The sequence below is a fragment of the Vanessa cardui genome, chromosome 29 (genome assembly GCF_905220365.1).
Source record: "Vanessa cardui chromosome 29, ilVanCard2.1, whole genome shotgun sequence".
NCBI classification, from domain to species: Eukaryota; Metazoa; Arthropoda; class Insecta; order Lepidoptera; family Nymphalidae; genus Vanessa; species Vanessa cardui.
In genome coordinates, this window is record NC_061151.1 from 2,448,183 (window position 1) to 2,466,102 (window position 17,920).

General features: G+C 33.2%; 1 protein-coding gene across 1 annotated transcript in view; it reads right to left on the reverse strand.

Annotated features, from left to right (window-relative positions):
- Nucleotides 1–1,048: 1,048 nt before the first annotated feature.
- The window catches only part of LOC124541952 (scavenger receptor class B member 1-like), a 36,477-nt gene continuing 19,605 nt past the window's right edge, over nt 1,049–17,920 (reverse strand). Inside the window, exons 4-12 of the mRNA XM_047119890.1 lie at nt 16,433–16,571; nt 13,453–13,565; nt 9,343–9,442; nt 6,713–6,840; nt 4,531–4,651; nt 4,078–4,228; nt 3,586–3,736; nt 3,156–3,252; nt 1,049–3,016 (exon numbers count right to left, since the gene is read on the reverse strand). Of these exons, the coding sequence (XP_046975846.1) occupies nt 2,804–3,016; nt 3,156–3,252; nt 3,586–3,736; nt 4,078–4,228; nt 4,531–4,651; nt 6,713–6,840; nt 9,343–9,442; nt 13,453–13,565; nt 16,433–16,571 (1,213 nt within the window). The 3' untranslated portion in view covers nt 1,049–2,803. The remainder of the gene's footprint in view (nt 3,017–3,155; nt 3,253–3,585; nt 3,737–4,077; nt 4,229–4,530; nt 4,652–6,712; nt 6,841–9,342; nt 9,443–13,452; nt 13,566–16,432; nt 16,572–17,920) is intronic.

Genomic DNA, 17,920 nt, shown 5'->3' on the forward strand with positions numbered 1-17,920 from the left:
GCTTGTGTTATGATGACTTGTATCATTTATTTAAGATCATCAGCTTCATCAGCAAAGGTTATCTTGAAAAGCATTTAATGTACTTGGACTTAGTTATAGCAATTTGTAATTTATTTTATGGTTATTGACACTTAATTAAATATAAACTTATTATAAATATGAGTATGGATTTTTACAAATTAAATTTTTAATATATTGAGACAGATTTTTACAGTAGAGGTGAAAAGGAGGGTCATTGTCATTGACGTGTCATTTTTTTTTAAGGTATTGGTGGGAAACGAGCTTATGCTCACTGCGTTGTGGGCCTTTAAGAAAGGTAGACTCCAATGTCGTATATGGTATACGTACTCAAAAGTAAAGTTGGTTCCACAGAGTGGTTGTGCGAGTCAGAAAATGCCTTATGATCTATGATACTAAAGTAAAAAAAGTAAAGTAACGGCCTGTACATTTCCCACTGCTAAGATAAGGCCTCCTCTTCCATTAAGGAGAGGGTTTGGAACATATTCCCCCACGCTGTTGCAATGCGGGTTGGTGGAATTCACCTGTGGCAGAATTTCGATTTAATTAGACACACGAAGGTTTCCTCACGATGTTTTCCTTCACCGCCGAGCACGAGATGAATTGAAAACACAAATTAAGCACATATATATAGTGGTGCTTGCTTGGGTTTGAACCCGCAATCATCGGTTAAGATGCACGCGCTTTAACCACTGGGCCATCTCAGCTCTCTATGATACTAAATAGAGTTTTACTGTTAGAGTCCTGGGGGTCTGTTGGATTTAAATAGAATAAAAAAAAAAATGGCAAAAGAAAAAATATTGGGATTTATAGCAGAATGGACTTTAAAGTTATAACCTCTTTGACTTAATGTTTGTGTTTTTTAAGATGTTAAAGGTTCTCATTATTCAAATTTCTTAAGAGAAAGTTTAAATGTAGTTTTGAGTATTTATTAAATAAATGAACGAAGAAGGGAAATACTAAAATATCTGTGGTTCCTGTCCATATATTAAAATGTTATATATAATGTTAATATTTAGTAAAAAAAACAAACCGTAATCTTATAGTTTATTTATACAAAACTTTCTTTTGTTTTTCAAAATAAATACATAGATACAAAATTTTAACATTTTTTCACGTTTTATGGAATGTCACAGTATTTTTTTTTTAATAAAAGTGAACTGGCTTTGTTTCTCGCAGCTTAGAAATATTTTAACAACAATAAAAGATAATTTTATAAAAACTATTCTTACACTTACGTCATCGTACCCAAACCGCTGTTATAGTGTAAAAATATGAGTTAATATTTTATACAATTAAATATTTAAGAAACACATAACTTTGTTACAAATATTGTTAAAGAAATTTTAATTAAATTTATACAAAATCTATACAAACTTATACAATAAAAAGTTATTATTCTTGTTGGTAACATTTAAAATTAATAAAAAGTTCGTAACATTTTGACGAAAAATAAAGATTGATAGCTTTGATAGATTCTATACAAAAAAAAATAACGATGTACCTTATAAGATTTACGTTAATTTCTCATAGCAGTTGACAATTATTTTTTAAAGATTACCTGAAGTGCTTGTAAAAAGCTATGAAGGCAATGGTATTAAGAAATAAGTCCTTAAAATAAGGAAAACTATCCTTTTCACATATAATTAAACAGAAATTTATTTACCATTTTTTATCTGTTTAATTGTAAATTCATTTAACAGCCGTTATTTACTTAAATCTAGTATACAATTAATTAAAAAAAATGTTATTCAATTTTTTTCATTATATTTAAAATACAACAATTTGTACTGTTAATTGTCTTTGATTAAGGCAAGTGACAGCGACTGGTAACATTACGATAACTGTTATAAAAAAATTAAACTACATTTAATTTAAGTTACGGGCAGAGAATTAACCACACCAGTAAAAGTAAGTTGATTTTTCGTAAAAGTTATTCGTATTGTTATTATTTATTAGTAATTCGGCCATTATTACAATATATTATATAATGTAGATAGTGTTAGGTGCATAGTTTTTTGATGAAATATTTCTTTCACAATTTATATCGAAAAATCTCACCATCGATGGACGGACCTACCGTAACATTCAGGATTTATCTCCTTTAAAACCCTATAAAACTTTATTTTCTTGCATAGAAAACTGTGTTAACATCTTAAAAAATATACATGCTTTTTTCCCTTCCAGTATTGAAACTGGACAAATATCACGTGATCGATAAATACGTTAATTTAAAAAACGAGTACCAAATGGTTTATTGTCATTTGCCATCACTACCATTACAAAATATGTTATTATATCATTTTAAATATCACTCAACAGCAACCAATATGGGTTGTATTCGTATCAATAGACCGTCAAGCAAAGTGCTCACTCTTAGAAGTTTTATTTATCTTTTAATAAAAATCTTCATTCAAATAAAGAATAATTATGACAGCTCTTGGACTCGCAGTCACAAGTCAAAGTTTCCAGATCTTTCTTTACCAGTATCAGCTGATTAAGATACGTGTTTATTATCTGTATTGTTAATTTAAAATTTCAGAGAGATCCATACAAATCTATAACACAGTATAAAATTACGTATTCCAACCTTTGCATACCTGTATTGTTAAAAGTATCAAAATTTATTGGTAATAGTTGATTTGACTATAATTAACTGTCAAATCTGTCATGTCATATTGTTGCTGGTTTTGACGATCTTTATGTGACGCCGTAAGCAGATGATTGCTTACCTTAATCGTCCTTTGCATCGAAATAATTTCAATTAAAATCTTAATGGTAATAACTATAACTGAGGCTTTAATTCAGTATCAACTGGTATTATCTTCAGTGTGGCGCAGGGTTTTCTTCTCCTCCTTACGATCATTACGAACAGACATAAAGATGATACTGTTAGTGTTATTAAGCAAAACACTGTTAGACCGAGCTGAGCCGCCGCTGTGGAATACGTTCCATGGTATACAAGCGACTGCAGACTCTTTGGTAACTCTTCCACTGACTATAATAACAAAAAAAAAAACAAAATATTATTTAGTATATACATCATACAAAGAAATTCTAAGAGTATAAAATTTAATAATTTTATGCGTAAATTTTTGTGTCTAAAAATATAATTAATGTATAAACTTCAAAATTACCATTTCAATCCATGCAATGGGCAACACTATGCCTTGTTTCAAAAAGCCGAGAGCTCCAAATGCGTTTGATTTTTGGACTTGAATGTTCAGTTGTAGACTAAAAACAAAAAATATATATTATATAACAAACATTGAAACTAAAAAATAGTGTTAGTATGGTAAGGTTTTATTTATATTTATAACGATTTATCCAAAATACGACCGCTTCATATCTAATGCAACTGCACACGTGTAGTTGTTGCATAATTTTCGACCGTTAAATCCGTTATAATTTCAAAATGGTTTAAAATTGATACCTTGCGTATATATTCACATAAAACAAAATGTTTAATTTCTTAATATTCGTTAACATTTTTAAAATTTATATTTATACTATAAGTTTAATTATTATTATATTACTAAGTTATGTACACTGTTAATATTATCTCACCTAGATTTTCCACTCAAAGCGATTCCTAGTGTCGGATGAATGTCTAAATAGGATTCATGCATGTCTGAATCTGGGTTCAGACCAGTTATTTGCGTCCGTAGAATGTCATCACCTCTATGGAAGTGCGGAAATGATGCAAAGGCGGGTGCTCCTGGAAAATCAATATAACATTATCTATGCTGCTTGAAAGTGGGGTATAATGAAGATAGGTGGCAATGGAATATGTCAATATCAAAATTAATTTTGACAAGGTTCCAAATCAGAATAATAAATTAACGGATATTGCTGCTGATTATTTAAATTTGACAATTAATTGTAACGTTTGCGGTATTTAGTTTGCAAAAGAGTTTTTTTTCCGCCATAATCCAGTGGCTGTTAATAAGTTAAGGCTAATTCGGTGAACCAAACTATTTAACTATTTTCATCATGAACAAAAAACCAAGTAATTAAAATAAAAGAATTTTTTTCGTACGTCATAAGTCATACACTTACCCATAGCGCATTCAGTGACGTTGATTATGCCCCGTGGGGGACATTCCCCACTGTCTATTTGACAGTAGCACTGATTCGTTGGATTGCTATCAGGGGCATCGAAGACATCTTCAGGCATTCCGTATCGCATTAACTTTATACCGTCCCCTACCTTTACAAAAAAAATTAATATTAAAATAAGTGTTTGCAATCTTTCAAATTTGGAATTTAATCAATTAGCAATAACGAAACGCAATTGGCATTTTAACAGGTAACGAAACGCAATTGACATTTTGACAGGTAACGAAACGCAATTGTCATTTTGACAGGTAACAAATGGGTTGTGTAACATAATAAATTGTCAAGTTAAACTCGCTTTGAGTGTGAAAGAGAGGAAACTCTTCTCCTTCGCACGTGACATTGGCGAAATAATCTTGCTTTATAGCAATGGGGTGTAGTTAAAAAAAAACTTACTTCCACTTCCTTAATGAACTTAAACGGCAGACGTCGACACAAATTCGGATAGAAGACGTATAGAGTTGAATTTCTGTCAAGTAGAGATGGCGGGAATATTGTTCCATCCGATGCTTCTATGCTGAAATTAAAAGTATAATTTTATTAATTGTTTTCAATTGCAGATCGACATATTTTCCGAGACTTGATTAGTGCCGGCACATATACATAAGGGCGCGCCTATACAATTGTAATCAAAATCAAAATAAACTTTACTCAAGTAGGTTTTTACAAGCACTTTTGAATCGTCATTTTACAATTAAGTGACGCTACCACCGGTTCGGAAAGCAGATTCTACCGAGAAGAACCGGCAAGAATCTCAGTAGTTACTCCTTTTCAATATTTAAAAAATACACAATCATGTTAGTTAATACAATTATTTAAATGAATATATCCTGCTTGGAAGTTAACAGGTATTAACTCCACGCTTTTTTTTTCATCTATAAAAACTTGTATCGAATAATATACTTTTTTTACCAATTTAGTTTTTATAATAACAATTGTTATTAGATTATATTTAACATACAGTATATCGATATGCTGTGTTGCGTAATTAAATGAGAATAAGAAAAAAATTTTTCGGTCAGATATGTTAAAAACTTCTTATAGCGAGATATAGAAAGATAGAAATCTGTTTTTTATGTTAGAGCTATTTCAGTAGACACAAAATTAATTAAAAAAGTTGATCTCTATTGTAAGGTTTTCTTTAATAATTGCGGGCAATGTGAGATAGTTTTACTAATAAAATGTTTTTATCAACTGGTCACACTAGTGGCCGCTTGGTGGCGCGCGGCATTCGAAACGGCCATCGTGGCGACGCCGCCGCGGGGAGCGGGTTTTTTGAAAATTCTGTTTCAAGTTATATTTCGAAAAAATATAATGATTGTCAACTGAGTATTGGAGTTAAACTACATACTACGTTAACTCTTACAGTGTTGTAAAGTCTATTTACAGTATAAAGTGATATTTAAAAATATGTATATTGTATTTGCGAGCTTCGCTGACATCTACTCGCATTGGAACAAAGTGGTGAAATATGTTCCAAACCCTCTTCTTAATGGGAAAGGAGGACTTAGCTCAGCAGTGGGCTGGCTCAGCGTGGGCATTTACAGGCTGTTACTTTTTTTTACTTTATCACAAATAATTAAATTAATAATAAGATTTCTACATTCCATCTCTATCTAAGATATGAAAAAATATTAAGAATTCATTTATTTTAAACACTTTTTATTTCAACGTAATTTTTTTTTATTAAAGTGTTGCCAATAAAAAAAAAGAAATTCGAATGACAAGCTGCGTAGAAAACATTATTGAAATGTTTCATTTTCAATACATACTTACATATAACCACAACTTTAATCAATGAATATAAATATTTGTAGATATTAAATATAATTTATGAATAACACGCAATTAAGTATTTAAAGTAAAATATTTCATAATTATCTTTCACGATAAACTTTGAACTCTGATATATAAACGTATTCCTGATTCAGATACAGCCGTTATATAACAATTAATATAAATATTAATCATTTAGAGGTATAGTACGACACAAGTTAGATGTAGCAACGGTAAAATTCGTAAAACCGATCACATAAGAATTAAGCAAGCTATCCCAAACTATCAATATTTATTGCTTATGTGAATATGATCTTTTCACAAACGTAATAACTTGTAATATCATGTGACTTAATATATTCGTCAATTTGACACGTCGATTTACATGCACTTGCTTTCTCGGGTTGAACTGACGCGAGAATCTATGGCGACGAATAGCGTCGAATGGCGCGGGGTCTATTTCTATTGGTTGTATAAGGCTTATCTAAACACAGAAAAGAAAAGACCATAAACGTGTTCTGTAGTTATAAATTCGAAACTCACTTCAGGACACGATCATTAAACGTCAGAACGTATTATGCGCCATTGACTTTAATTAATAATTAAAACACTTAAAGTAAACACGCATCAAAATGGCGTACAGGTCAGTTGTCGATATTCCACGAGCGAGATTCGAAGTGAATTCTTACAGAATAGCACAGCCGCTGACGGTAAAACCAAGTATACTAATTTATATTTCACTACAAAGATTAAATAAAAGCGTTATTCCCGATAAACGTGTAATATTATATTACAAACTCACCTATTGCACTCAGGGCTTCCCCAGTATGGCAGCGCCGGTTCGCCGTTGAACCTTTCGAGTATATTCATCCTGTTCTTTTCATTTTCACCCGTGTTGATTGTGAAACGATCAGAGCCGGTGCCGTTTTTCTACGAAAAAAAGTTAAACATTTAAAATACAGATAAGAAAGTAATGTATATTAAAGATGTCGTTATGACAGTTTCTGATCAAGGCTGTTAATATCAGTCACGGTAGCATGCGTAAGCGATCCCGTGGCGCCCGCCGAAAGACGGAGAGGGTACCGCTGGTTTTTTAGTGGGTAAACCCGGTGGACCTGGGCGCACTAGGCGTTCAGGAAACCGCGAGTCCCACACCCCCCCCCCCACTTTCCATCTCGTGGGGGAAGTGCGTAAAGCGTTTTTCCAGTGAAAAAAAAAGGCTGTTAATATCAATAGATATATTGGTGCATAAGTGTGTGTGTAAACACATGCGTGTTCTCTGTTGCCTGCTCTCTCTCTCTCTCTCTCTCTCTTTCTCTCTCAGTATGAGAAGTTCGACGTCCGGAAATAGTTCACGCGCAAACCTAATGACCTATCGCGCTATGTGTGTCAACTTCCATCATCAGGGCTGTTAATGTGAGTTTTTCGACAGAACAACTCACCTAACCTTTGATCATCTCATTTTGGTGTGTCAACCCTCAAACTTGGGATCGATGACCTTATAACTACTAGACCAAAGAGGTAACCTATACTAATATAATAAATTTGTAGCGTGCCTATTTTTTCTAGTGTAAGTTCTGAACTGTTAGGTTACAATCGTAAATATTTAAAAATTGTGTAACATCGCGTTTCTATAAACGCGTGGCCGGATTAATCATGGGCCCCTACACAATGCAAGTCTACCTTCACCCTTTTCTAGTTTCCTTAAATATATTTCTTCTATCACAACGCAATTGCCTATGCCAATGCCCTATAATAACAGGCATATAATAATGACTAGACATATCAATGATTTTTTAATTTACTAATTTTTGGCTTGACTGGAACCAAATCTGATTTTTATAGTTATTCGCTTAATGGATAAGCCAGCTGGATCCATGGCAGTTGATAAACGATGTTTAATTTTGGTGCTTTTTAGACCCACCATCAGACGGTTGAAGACTCCACTCCTAAATTATTGTCGTTTCATAGCCATGTTAATTAGACAGCATCACCACTAATTAATATCAAGAATCAGCTTATTTTACAATTGAAACTTGATAGTTACTGATTTTTACATAATCATTCAATCAGCACATAGATTTTGATTATTTTATTTTATGCAATTTTAATCATACTATCACTAATCGAATAAAAAAGAGGGAAAGAGTACCGGTATTCCAAAAAATAAAATCATAAAACAATGAAACATCTTAGATTGATCACATTTTCTTTTTTTTTGATTATGGCTTTTATTTGTTCCAAGAGGGCACAGATTATTTCGCCAATGTCACGTGCGAGATCACATTTTCATAGCGATAGATTAAATAGTTTTGACGTGTTTGACAAAGGAAGAAAATCATATATTTAGTTTTTAGCTAATCTGTAGTGCCCACTCACACATATAAACATCCGTATGTGGATGAGCACGTGTACATTCAGACACGTGTGGATATACATTCAACTCTATATATTTTATCACGATGATAATATATATTCTGCTTCATTTTCCTTTTAAATAAATCTTGAAACTATCGAATTGACATAATACAGATTATATAAGATATATCTAAAAGTACCCAATGTCTGAACCAGGTGATTTTATAAATTATTATTTAATTATAAAAAACACATTAAATTTATATATTCTATATAATCCATTTATATTTTTGCAAATGATTAAGACCGTATTTGACTTCTGAATAAATTAAACAGTTTTTGAATTTAGACATTTTTGGAGCGTTCTGAAAATTTGACATGTGTGAAGTTTTACGCAACGCAAGCGCACAGAGTGATAAAAATTCTACATTAAGTATAGTACGACACAAATTAGATATAGCATCGGAAAATGGAATGAAATGAAAATAAAACCGATTAATGCCGATTTACACAACCAATGGAAGTAGCTATCCCTATCGCGCCATTCGACGCTATTCGTCGCTATAGATTCTCTCGTCAGAGAAAGCAAGTGCATGTTAATCGGCGCGTCAAATTGACGAATATATTAGGTCATATTATATTACAAGTTATTACGTTTGTGTAAAGATCATTTTCACATAAGAAATAAATATTAATAAATTGGGGATGGCGTACCCAATTCGGATGTGATCGGTTTTACTAATTTTGCCGATGCTACATCTAATTTGTGTCGTACTATAGGTATATTCTAAACAGCCAATCAGATGTTAAATTTATTATAAATTTATTTTGTCAATATTTATTCTAAGTGTGAGTTATACTACAATTAAAAACTATTTTTAATTACAGTGAAAATTTTCAAGATTCCACGAATTTTTCTTAATTTTTATTTCCGTAAGAACCTTCTTAAAAGTCTTAGAAAGCTCTTAAGCTATGGCGTGACCAATCGAAATAGGGATTCTTTTATATATGTACTTATCGATATATTCCGAACATTCGGAAATTATAAAATAATAATTTAAAATTTTTACTTACAGTCACTAAAAGGCCGAATTTTTCAAAGTTCAATAATCCTTGAATGCTTAAAAATGGTTTGGCGATATCTATTATGCTGTCGTCATAGCCCCAAAGGAATCTGAAACAAAATAAACAAGCTTATTTTAAGTCTGATGTTGGTGGGCGAACTGGAAACCCTGATGGTAAATAGTCACCGCCCAAAGACATTAGTTCTTTTAACTACCCCTTACAATATTATCACACCTCCAATCTTGGACTCTTCGATGGTATGTTTTTGAGCCTTTATTTCCACTGGCTCAGTAACCTTTCAAACTGAACGCAACAATACTATGTGCTGCTTGGGTGTAGAATAAATGTGTGGGTTGTACTAACAGGTGAACACATAACCTTAGAACCAACTAATAATATTCATAATTTATTATACAGGTCAGAATTTGTGAAATGTTTTTAGAATCTTTGACGGCCTGTCGTAAGTTACCATATGCAAATAAAGCATTGGTAAGACCAGCTAAGTTCGTGTGCAGAATAATTGTGAGCCTTGGCCGAACGGGCAACAAACTTTAAATGAAGTTTTTGTAACTGGAGATGAATTACAGTTACTAAAATAAATTGTTATAATATATAAATTTACTGGTGCAATAGAGCCGAGGTAAGTAAAGATAGAAGAGCCTTGATGATATTTAAACCTCAAAGTAATAGATGGTAATCGATGTCACATTTACCTTCTTCCTTAAATGCAACAGGCACAAGCCCTTATCAGAAATGGAAAATGCCAAAACAGTTTTCAATTTTTTTCCCACAGAAAGTAGCTCATATCTATCCAAATTTTACAACAACAACATCCTGTAAATTTCCCACTGCTGGGCTAAAGTCTCCTCTCCTTTTGAGGATACTTAGGAACATTTACTTGGTGGTAGGGCTTTGTGCAAGCCCGTCTCGGTAGGTACCACCCACTCATCAGTTATTCTACCGCCAAATAACAGTACTCAGTATTGTTGTGTTCCGGTCTGTTGGGTGAGTGAGCCAGTGTAACTACAGGCACAAGGTACATAACATCTTAGTTCCCAAGGTTGGTGGCACATTGACGATGTAAGGAATAGTTAATATTTCTTACAGCGTCATTGTCTATGGGTGATGGTGACTACTTATCAGGTGGCTCGTATGCTCGTCCGCAAATCAATACCAAAAAAAATATATATATCAACAACACGTTGTTATTTACGGGTAGGTAGAAATTTTACATACGCGAGAAACATAACGAATACATATACAGATACAGATTGGTCCTTTCAACGGGGACAATTTTTTCCTAAAATAACTTTTTAACAAAGCATCAGAGTCAATCGTTTTGCCCTTTAACACAGTTGTACTATCTTCATTACAAAGTGCAACATTGAATTGATAAACTACAGATAACGGTCCATTGTTACGACAGTGTTGCAATTTAATATACTATTCGAATATTATGAATTAAAATCGATTTTATCGAACTGCATAATAGCACATGGAAGCTCCACAATATCGGAATTTTTATTCGCGCATAAAATTTTCGAAAGATACTCTGAGCTTAGATGGCCCAGTGGTTAGAACGCGTGCATCTTAACCGATGATTTCGGGATCTATGTGCTTAATTTGTGTTTATAATCCATCTCATGCTCGGCGGTGAAGGAAAGCATTGTGAGGATTTCCTCACTCCGCAGATTTCTGCATGTGTGTAATTTCATCGAAATTCTGCTACATGTGCATTCCATAAACCCGCATTGGAACAGCGTGGGGGAATATGTTTCAAAATGTTCTCCTAAAAAGGAGTGGAGGACTTAACCCAGCAATGGGAAATTTACAGGCTGTTACTGTACTGTACTCTGGATATGTTCTTTATTGGCATATTCTGTCTATTCCTGACACGAATTGGAAAGTCAATTGGTAGAGGGTTATCGACCTGACCACATATATATGTCACATGATTGATATTATTACAATTACTTAGTACAGGATATTTACCATGTTTTTTTTATTTTTACTAGATGGACCTCGATATTTCGACATTATCTACGAATGTCTTGTTCACGAGACTCGTGAACCAATTAAAAATAAAAAAAACATGGAAAATATCCCGCATTAAATAACTGTTATAATAAAAATAGCCATGTTAATTTAAAATCTTGTATGATTAATTTTGTTTAGAATGCCAATGTACATGATTAGTGATGATCACTGGCCAATTTCATAGCCTGCTGTTAAATAATAAAAAAAAAACTATTTTTGTTTATCCATTTAGTATCGTTATGACGTTAAGGATACTAATGAAGATAATAACAAATTCATATCCCTACATAGTATAAAGCAGAGTCGCTTTCTCTGTCCCTATATCACTGTGTATGCTTTAATCTTTAATACTATGCAACGGATTTTGATGCGGTTTTTTTAATAGATAGAGTGATTCGAGAGGAAGGTTTTTGTATATACACTGAACAATGGCAATGTAATAAAGAAACACGGATGATTTTGGAACTTTGCATGTGATGTCGTAAATAAACAAATTCTGTAGTATGTTTTGTATCAGTATTGCACCCGTGCGAAACCGGGGCGGGTTGCTAGTTATTTAATAGTGTTAATACATATATCATACATTTTTCATAAGTCAATTTATAGTCATAAATCTACTACTTATATATTCTCGATGTTTTTGTTATACATGTAATGAATCAACATAGTCCACATAGCAATATCATGTACAATGTACGTAATGTTGTCATACAAAATTTTGTATATGTATTTAGTCTTGCGTAATATTTAGTAATATTTTAACACCTCGTGACGTAACTCCGGGGAATACCAGACTATACATATAAATCTATATATAAATGGGCAAAGACCAATCACTTGATTACATTTTTTACTTTGTTTATGCCGCCTAATGAATTGTTTTGTTCCGGATTGAAGGTTGAACGAGCCTCAACTACAGGCACAATGGTCATAACATCTTACGTTACCAAGATTATATTAGAGCCGAGATGACCCAATGGTTAGAACACGTGCATCTTAACCGATGATTGCGGGTTCAAACCAAGGCAAGCACCGCTGATTCATGTGCTTAATTCGTCTTTATAATTCATCTCGTGCTCAGCGGTGAAGGAAAACATCGTGAGGGAACCTGCATGTGACAAATTTCATAAAAATTCTGCCACATGTGTATTCCACCAACCCGCATTGGAACAGCGTGGTGGAATATGTTCAAAACCTTCTCCTCAAAGGGAGAGGAGGCCTTTAGCCCAGCAGTGGGAATTTACAGGCTGTTGTTGTTGTACCAAGATTACGAACCTCGGTCACATGATGGATGGTTAATAGTACTTACAGCGTCAGTTCCTATTAGACTGTTCGCCTGTATTTGTTTTTGTTATAAATCAAAATCAAAATAATCATTATTCGAGTGGGCTTTTACAAGCACTTTTGAATCGTCAATTAACAATTAAGTGAAGCTACCACCGGTTCGGAAAGTAGATTCTACCGAGAAGAATCGGCAAGAAACTCTTTTTCAACATTTAAAAAATACAAAGTCATGTTAGTTAATACGATTATTTAAATTAACATATCCTGCGTGGAAGTCAACAGGTATTAATTCCAGGCATTTTTTATCATCTACAAAATGTTGTATCGAGTAATACGCTTTTTTTTATAAAACTTGGCTAGGTTTATTTGCCTAACACTACTAGTGTTAGGCAAATCAACGTAGCCTATGTATTTTCTTGAAGTTCATGTTTGCTTCAAACCAAGTATCATCAAATTCGACTCAGCAGTTTGTTCGACAAACAGTCAGACAGGCAGACAGAGTTACTTTCACATTTATAATATTAATAATAATTAATAAATAAATATGAGACAACATCACATACATTACTCTGATCCCAATGTAAGTAGCTAAAGCACTTGTGTTATGGAAAATCAGAAGTAACGATATCACAAACACCCAGACCCAAGACAACATAGAAAACTAATAATAATCTACATCGACTCCAGGAATCGAACCCAGGACCTCGGAGTGGCGTACCCATGAAAACCGGTGTAAACACCACTCGACCAGGGAGGTCGTCAAAATATGAATATAGATAATAATAATAAAATAGCTACCTTTGCACGGGCAGTTTCAGGAAGGCCTCCTTATGGTTTGCGACGGATGATAGTGTCGTAGCCAACGCAAGCTGCACGAGATATGACAAGCTAGACGCTTTGGCAAGAACACCCTGTAACAAAAAAAAATATTCTAGTATCGGTAATCTATATACAAAAAATAATTTGACGATTGTATTACTTTAAGGCATATATATAACGCTGAGATGGCCCAGTGGTGCAAGCACCACTGCATTTTTATTAACTTAATTTGTGTTTATAATTCATCACGTGCTCGGCGGTGAAGGAAAACATCGGGAGAAAACCTGCATGTGTCTAATTTAACAGAAGTTCAATTATTAAAAATGTAAACTTCGAATTTATTTCAAAGCAACCGAAACAAAATGACCAGAAAGGACGCTGGTGGAAATTCATATTCGATCATGAACGAATTCGTACTAAAGGTCGCTCTTTAAAATTCCCACAAAATTGACTAAAAATAATATCCAATGAAAAAACTTACTTAATACAAATTTAAAATAAAATTTAGAAACAGAAACAGTCCAATAGCTAAGTTATAAGTAAGACATTTTGTAATATAGCCTAAATAAAGTTCAATAAGAAATCCAAGATACTCTATAACAGAGCACAGCACACACAGCATGTTCTACAGTGCATAATGCAGGATTCTATCCTCATCATACTTCTCACGAAGAGATCCTTGAAAGGAGAGTTATTTTTTGAAAATTCGTATTACATATGCCCCCATATGCAATATTTAGAGTCGAGATGGCCCAGTGGTTAGAAGAGTCGAGATGGCCCAGTGGTTAGAACGCGTGCATCTTAACCGATGATTGCTGGTTCAAACCCAGACAAGCACCGCTGATTCATGTGCTTAATTTGTCTTTATAATTCATCTCGTGCTCAGCGTTGAAGGAAAACATCGTGAGGAAACCTGCATGTGACAAATTTCAAAGAAATTCTGCCACATGTGTATGCCACCAACCCGCATTGGAACAGCGTGGTGGAATATGTTCCAAACCTTCTCCTCAAAGGGAGAGGAGGCCTTTAGCCCAGCAGTGGGAATTTACAGGCTGTTGTTGTTGAGTTAATCTCGAGTATTATCTTCGGAATTAAAACTCTATTTTTTGTCTGTAGTTATGTGGGTTATGGTAAAGCTACACAATGCTAGAGTGCTTTAGAGTATTAATTATATGGATGGCACATTATTATTTTTTAATTAATAAAATGCAATCGTACGAAGCTGAGGCAGATCGCTAGTCTGAAATATTTTTGACGTTCTTATCTGACCTTGATCTTACATCTTCCTTCATTTGTCATCAACTAAATGATCGTAATTCGGCCGAATTGTTATCTACATGTTTACAAACATATTAAGAATTAATCGTGATTTTTGACCTCAACGAGACCGTACAGATAAAAAATTATTTACGAAATACATTTTTAACTACGATGTACAAATTACAACGAAGCCTCGTTATATTTCGTCATCTCGATGTTTTTGTCGTTCGATTATTCTACGAAACACAACTGTTTTGACAAACAAATTTTCCTCCAGTAAATTTGAAGGGTGTTTTACGAAATCCAGTTCGAACCGGTTTTAGCCATTATACGCAACCGTGCAAGAGCTAATTAATTATAATATCGGGGAAATTCTGCTAATCTGTGCGTCATTCATAAACAAATAACACTCATTCAATGTTTTCTTTCTCGTTTAGTTCGATGCGAATCAAATCAACATCATTATAATTATCGTCATCAATATTGGTTTCGTTTACGACTGCACAAAGCTAATATGATAGGTGATTGCAGTAATTTTAAACCCCCATACAACAACAACAACAGCCTGTAAATTCCCACTGCTTGGCTATATATATATATATATATATATATATATATATATATATATATATATATATATATATATATATTCCTGTTGTTAATAAACTTTTAACAGATGTTCAACAAAGATTTTTCTATCATCACAAGAAGGTCATATCGTTTAAGATATAACAATATGAGAGATAAAGCCATTTTTAAAATCGTATGCTGGATAAAACATATTAATTATTTTATCATATAATATTCCTTCATAAAACTAACGAAAATCCATAACATTTAACTGACGATAAGTATAAATTGATAAGAATTTAACATTGCTTACTTAAATTTAATTAAGTGTTACTAAATTAATATTTATAAATAATTCATAACTTAAAACTAACTAGAACTAGCTTTAGTTTAAAAGTGGAGTTTTAGGGCTTTTTGTGACATCTGTATCAAAAGGCTATTTGACAATGCGAAAAATAAATTGATTGTAATTAGAATGACAGTGTATATTGTGAGTTTAAAAATGGTTATTTACTAACGAAACTTGAAAATAATACTTAAATTATTCAAAAATCAATAAATAAAAATGCATTTTTTCAAACGTTTGTCACGAGAAAGAAAACGCTTCTGATTGGCCGGGCTTATGATGAAGTCACTTTCTTGTAAACCTTGCTTTTCTACTATATGTACCACAGTTTAAAATACAGCAAAATGACGTCACCGACCCCATTGCAGCGCCATATTGTCCAAGTAGCGTTTTCGCGCGTTATTTAAATATGGAATTTTTAATATGATATTTTTCGACAAATATGTACTAGAAATAAAAAAAATCAACTTTTACTGGGTTCTTTAACCTATACTAAATAATATAAAATGGATTTTAAAAACCTGTCAAATAGCTTATTATGTTGTTTTGTAAAACTTTTTGACTCAGCTCAGAGTTATTTTTTTTTATGTGATAGGTGGCAGATGAGCAGGAGGCTCACCTGATGGAAAGTGACTTCCACCACCCATGGACATCTCCAGCATTAGGGGCTAGCAGGTACGTTGCCGGCCTTTGAGCAAGGAGGGAGAGAGTACGCTCTTTTCTTGAATGTTCAGTTTTAGTCCTATAACTGTTTTTATAAAATGGCAGATGTCAAGTACTCACCAATAATGGCAGATTTGGAACAAATACTTGTTCGAAATGAGCCCCAACACTCGCATCGGGTAGGAATTTGAAATTGTTCCGTTCTTGAAAGCTCAACTTGTCACCTTCGAATTTGACGTTTACCCTTTCTAAGTGTTGCCTGTTGAAAAATAAATAAATTCAACAACCTTATGTAGTGTTAAAAAATAGAATTAAAATTATTTTCTTAAAGGAAAAGCTTCATTATGTAGGTCATATTTTTGATTAATAATTTATTTTCACTGATTAAGTGTTCTTCCATGTTAAATTACCAATAGCGCGTATTAGTATGAGTGAGTGACGCTTGTGGTCACATGTCTTAGTGTGAGTGAGACTACGAGAAGAGACAGCAAGAAAAATCGGATTATATTTGGAAAATGTATTTAATTTAAAAACAACTTAACGTAACTTGTCTTCGTAAGCGAAGAGATCATACGAGATTACGGACTAAAACAGCAATTACTATAAATATAAATAATAATAATTCCTGGTATAATTAGTAATAAATTTATCGAATAGATGCCATTAAAGTTTGACTTGACTACTGCTAAGCGATATTATTAACGTAATCTAAGGGCTTCAGCATAATATCAATCAAACAAATTATTAACGTAATAAGTATTGACGCTATGATTAAAGTCTAAAAAATAAGACGTTACCCACAGCGTGATTGATAAGATGTGACGCAAGGTTTAGTCTAGACTATATTATTTAAGATAACCTAAATGTTCTACGATCAACGCGTGTCGTAGTAAATTAAGACCCCATGAATCAATAACAGCTGGCTGATAAATTTGTTTGGTTTAAAAATCGAATTCTGTGACGTTAAAAGTTAGCCATTTAAAACATTGCCTCGTTGATCTTATGGTTGCAAATCTTTAGGTCTTGTGTTCTGACCTTCTTTCTAGTCACGGATTTTCTGTCATATCGTTTTGAGTTTTGTTTTGGGTGCACGGGAAAAGTTTATCGTTTTACTCAGTGCATCTCTGTTAACGCGCACTATTGTATACTTATGCAGTCATTTGTAAACATATCATATATTACATATATAGTGTAAAGGTAAATATGTAACATGGACCAATGGCGGATTCCAAAGTTTTCTTTTGTAACTTCCTAGGGAGTAGACTAAGACTTCCTAAGGGATATCATCATCAGGGCACTTTACGTTACAGATAGTCGACACAGTGATTTTGACTGATTTTTATTTTAAAATTTGTGATCAAAGGCCTGATATTCTATGTACAGACGAGAAAAAGGCCGGCTGACAATACTTGAAATTTTCTTCACGCCGATGCTACCAAATGCAATAGGAAGTGTGGCTTGAGTCAAAGAAGAGATAAACTCATTTTAATTAACTATCTGCCGTGTAATAGCTGATATCAATGTTGGCCACACGTCAGGACACCATCTCCATCAACTATCACCATCAACCGTCAAGACAAGCAATATAATAACGAATAATCTCAGAAC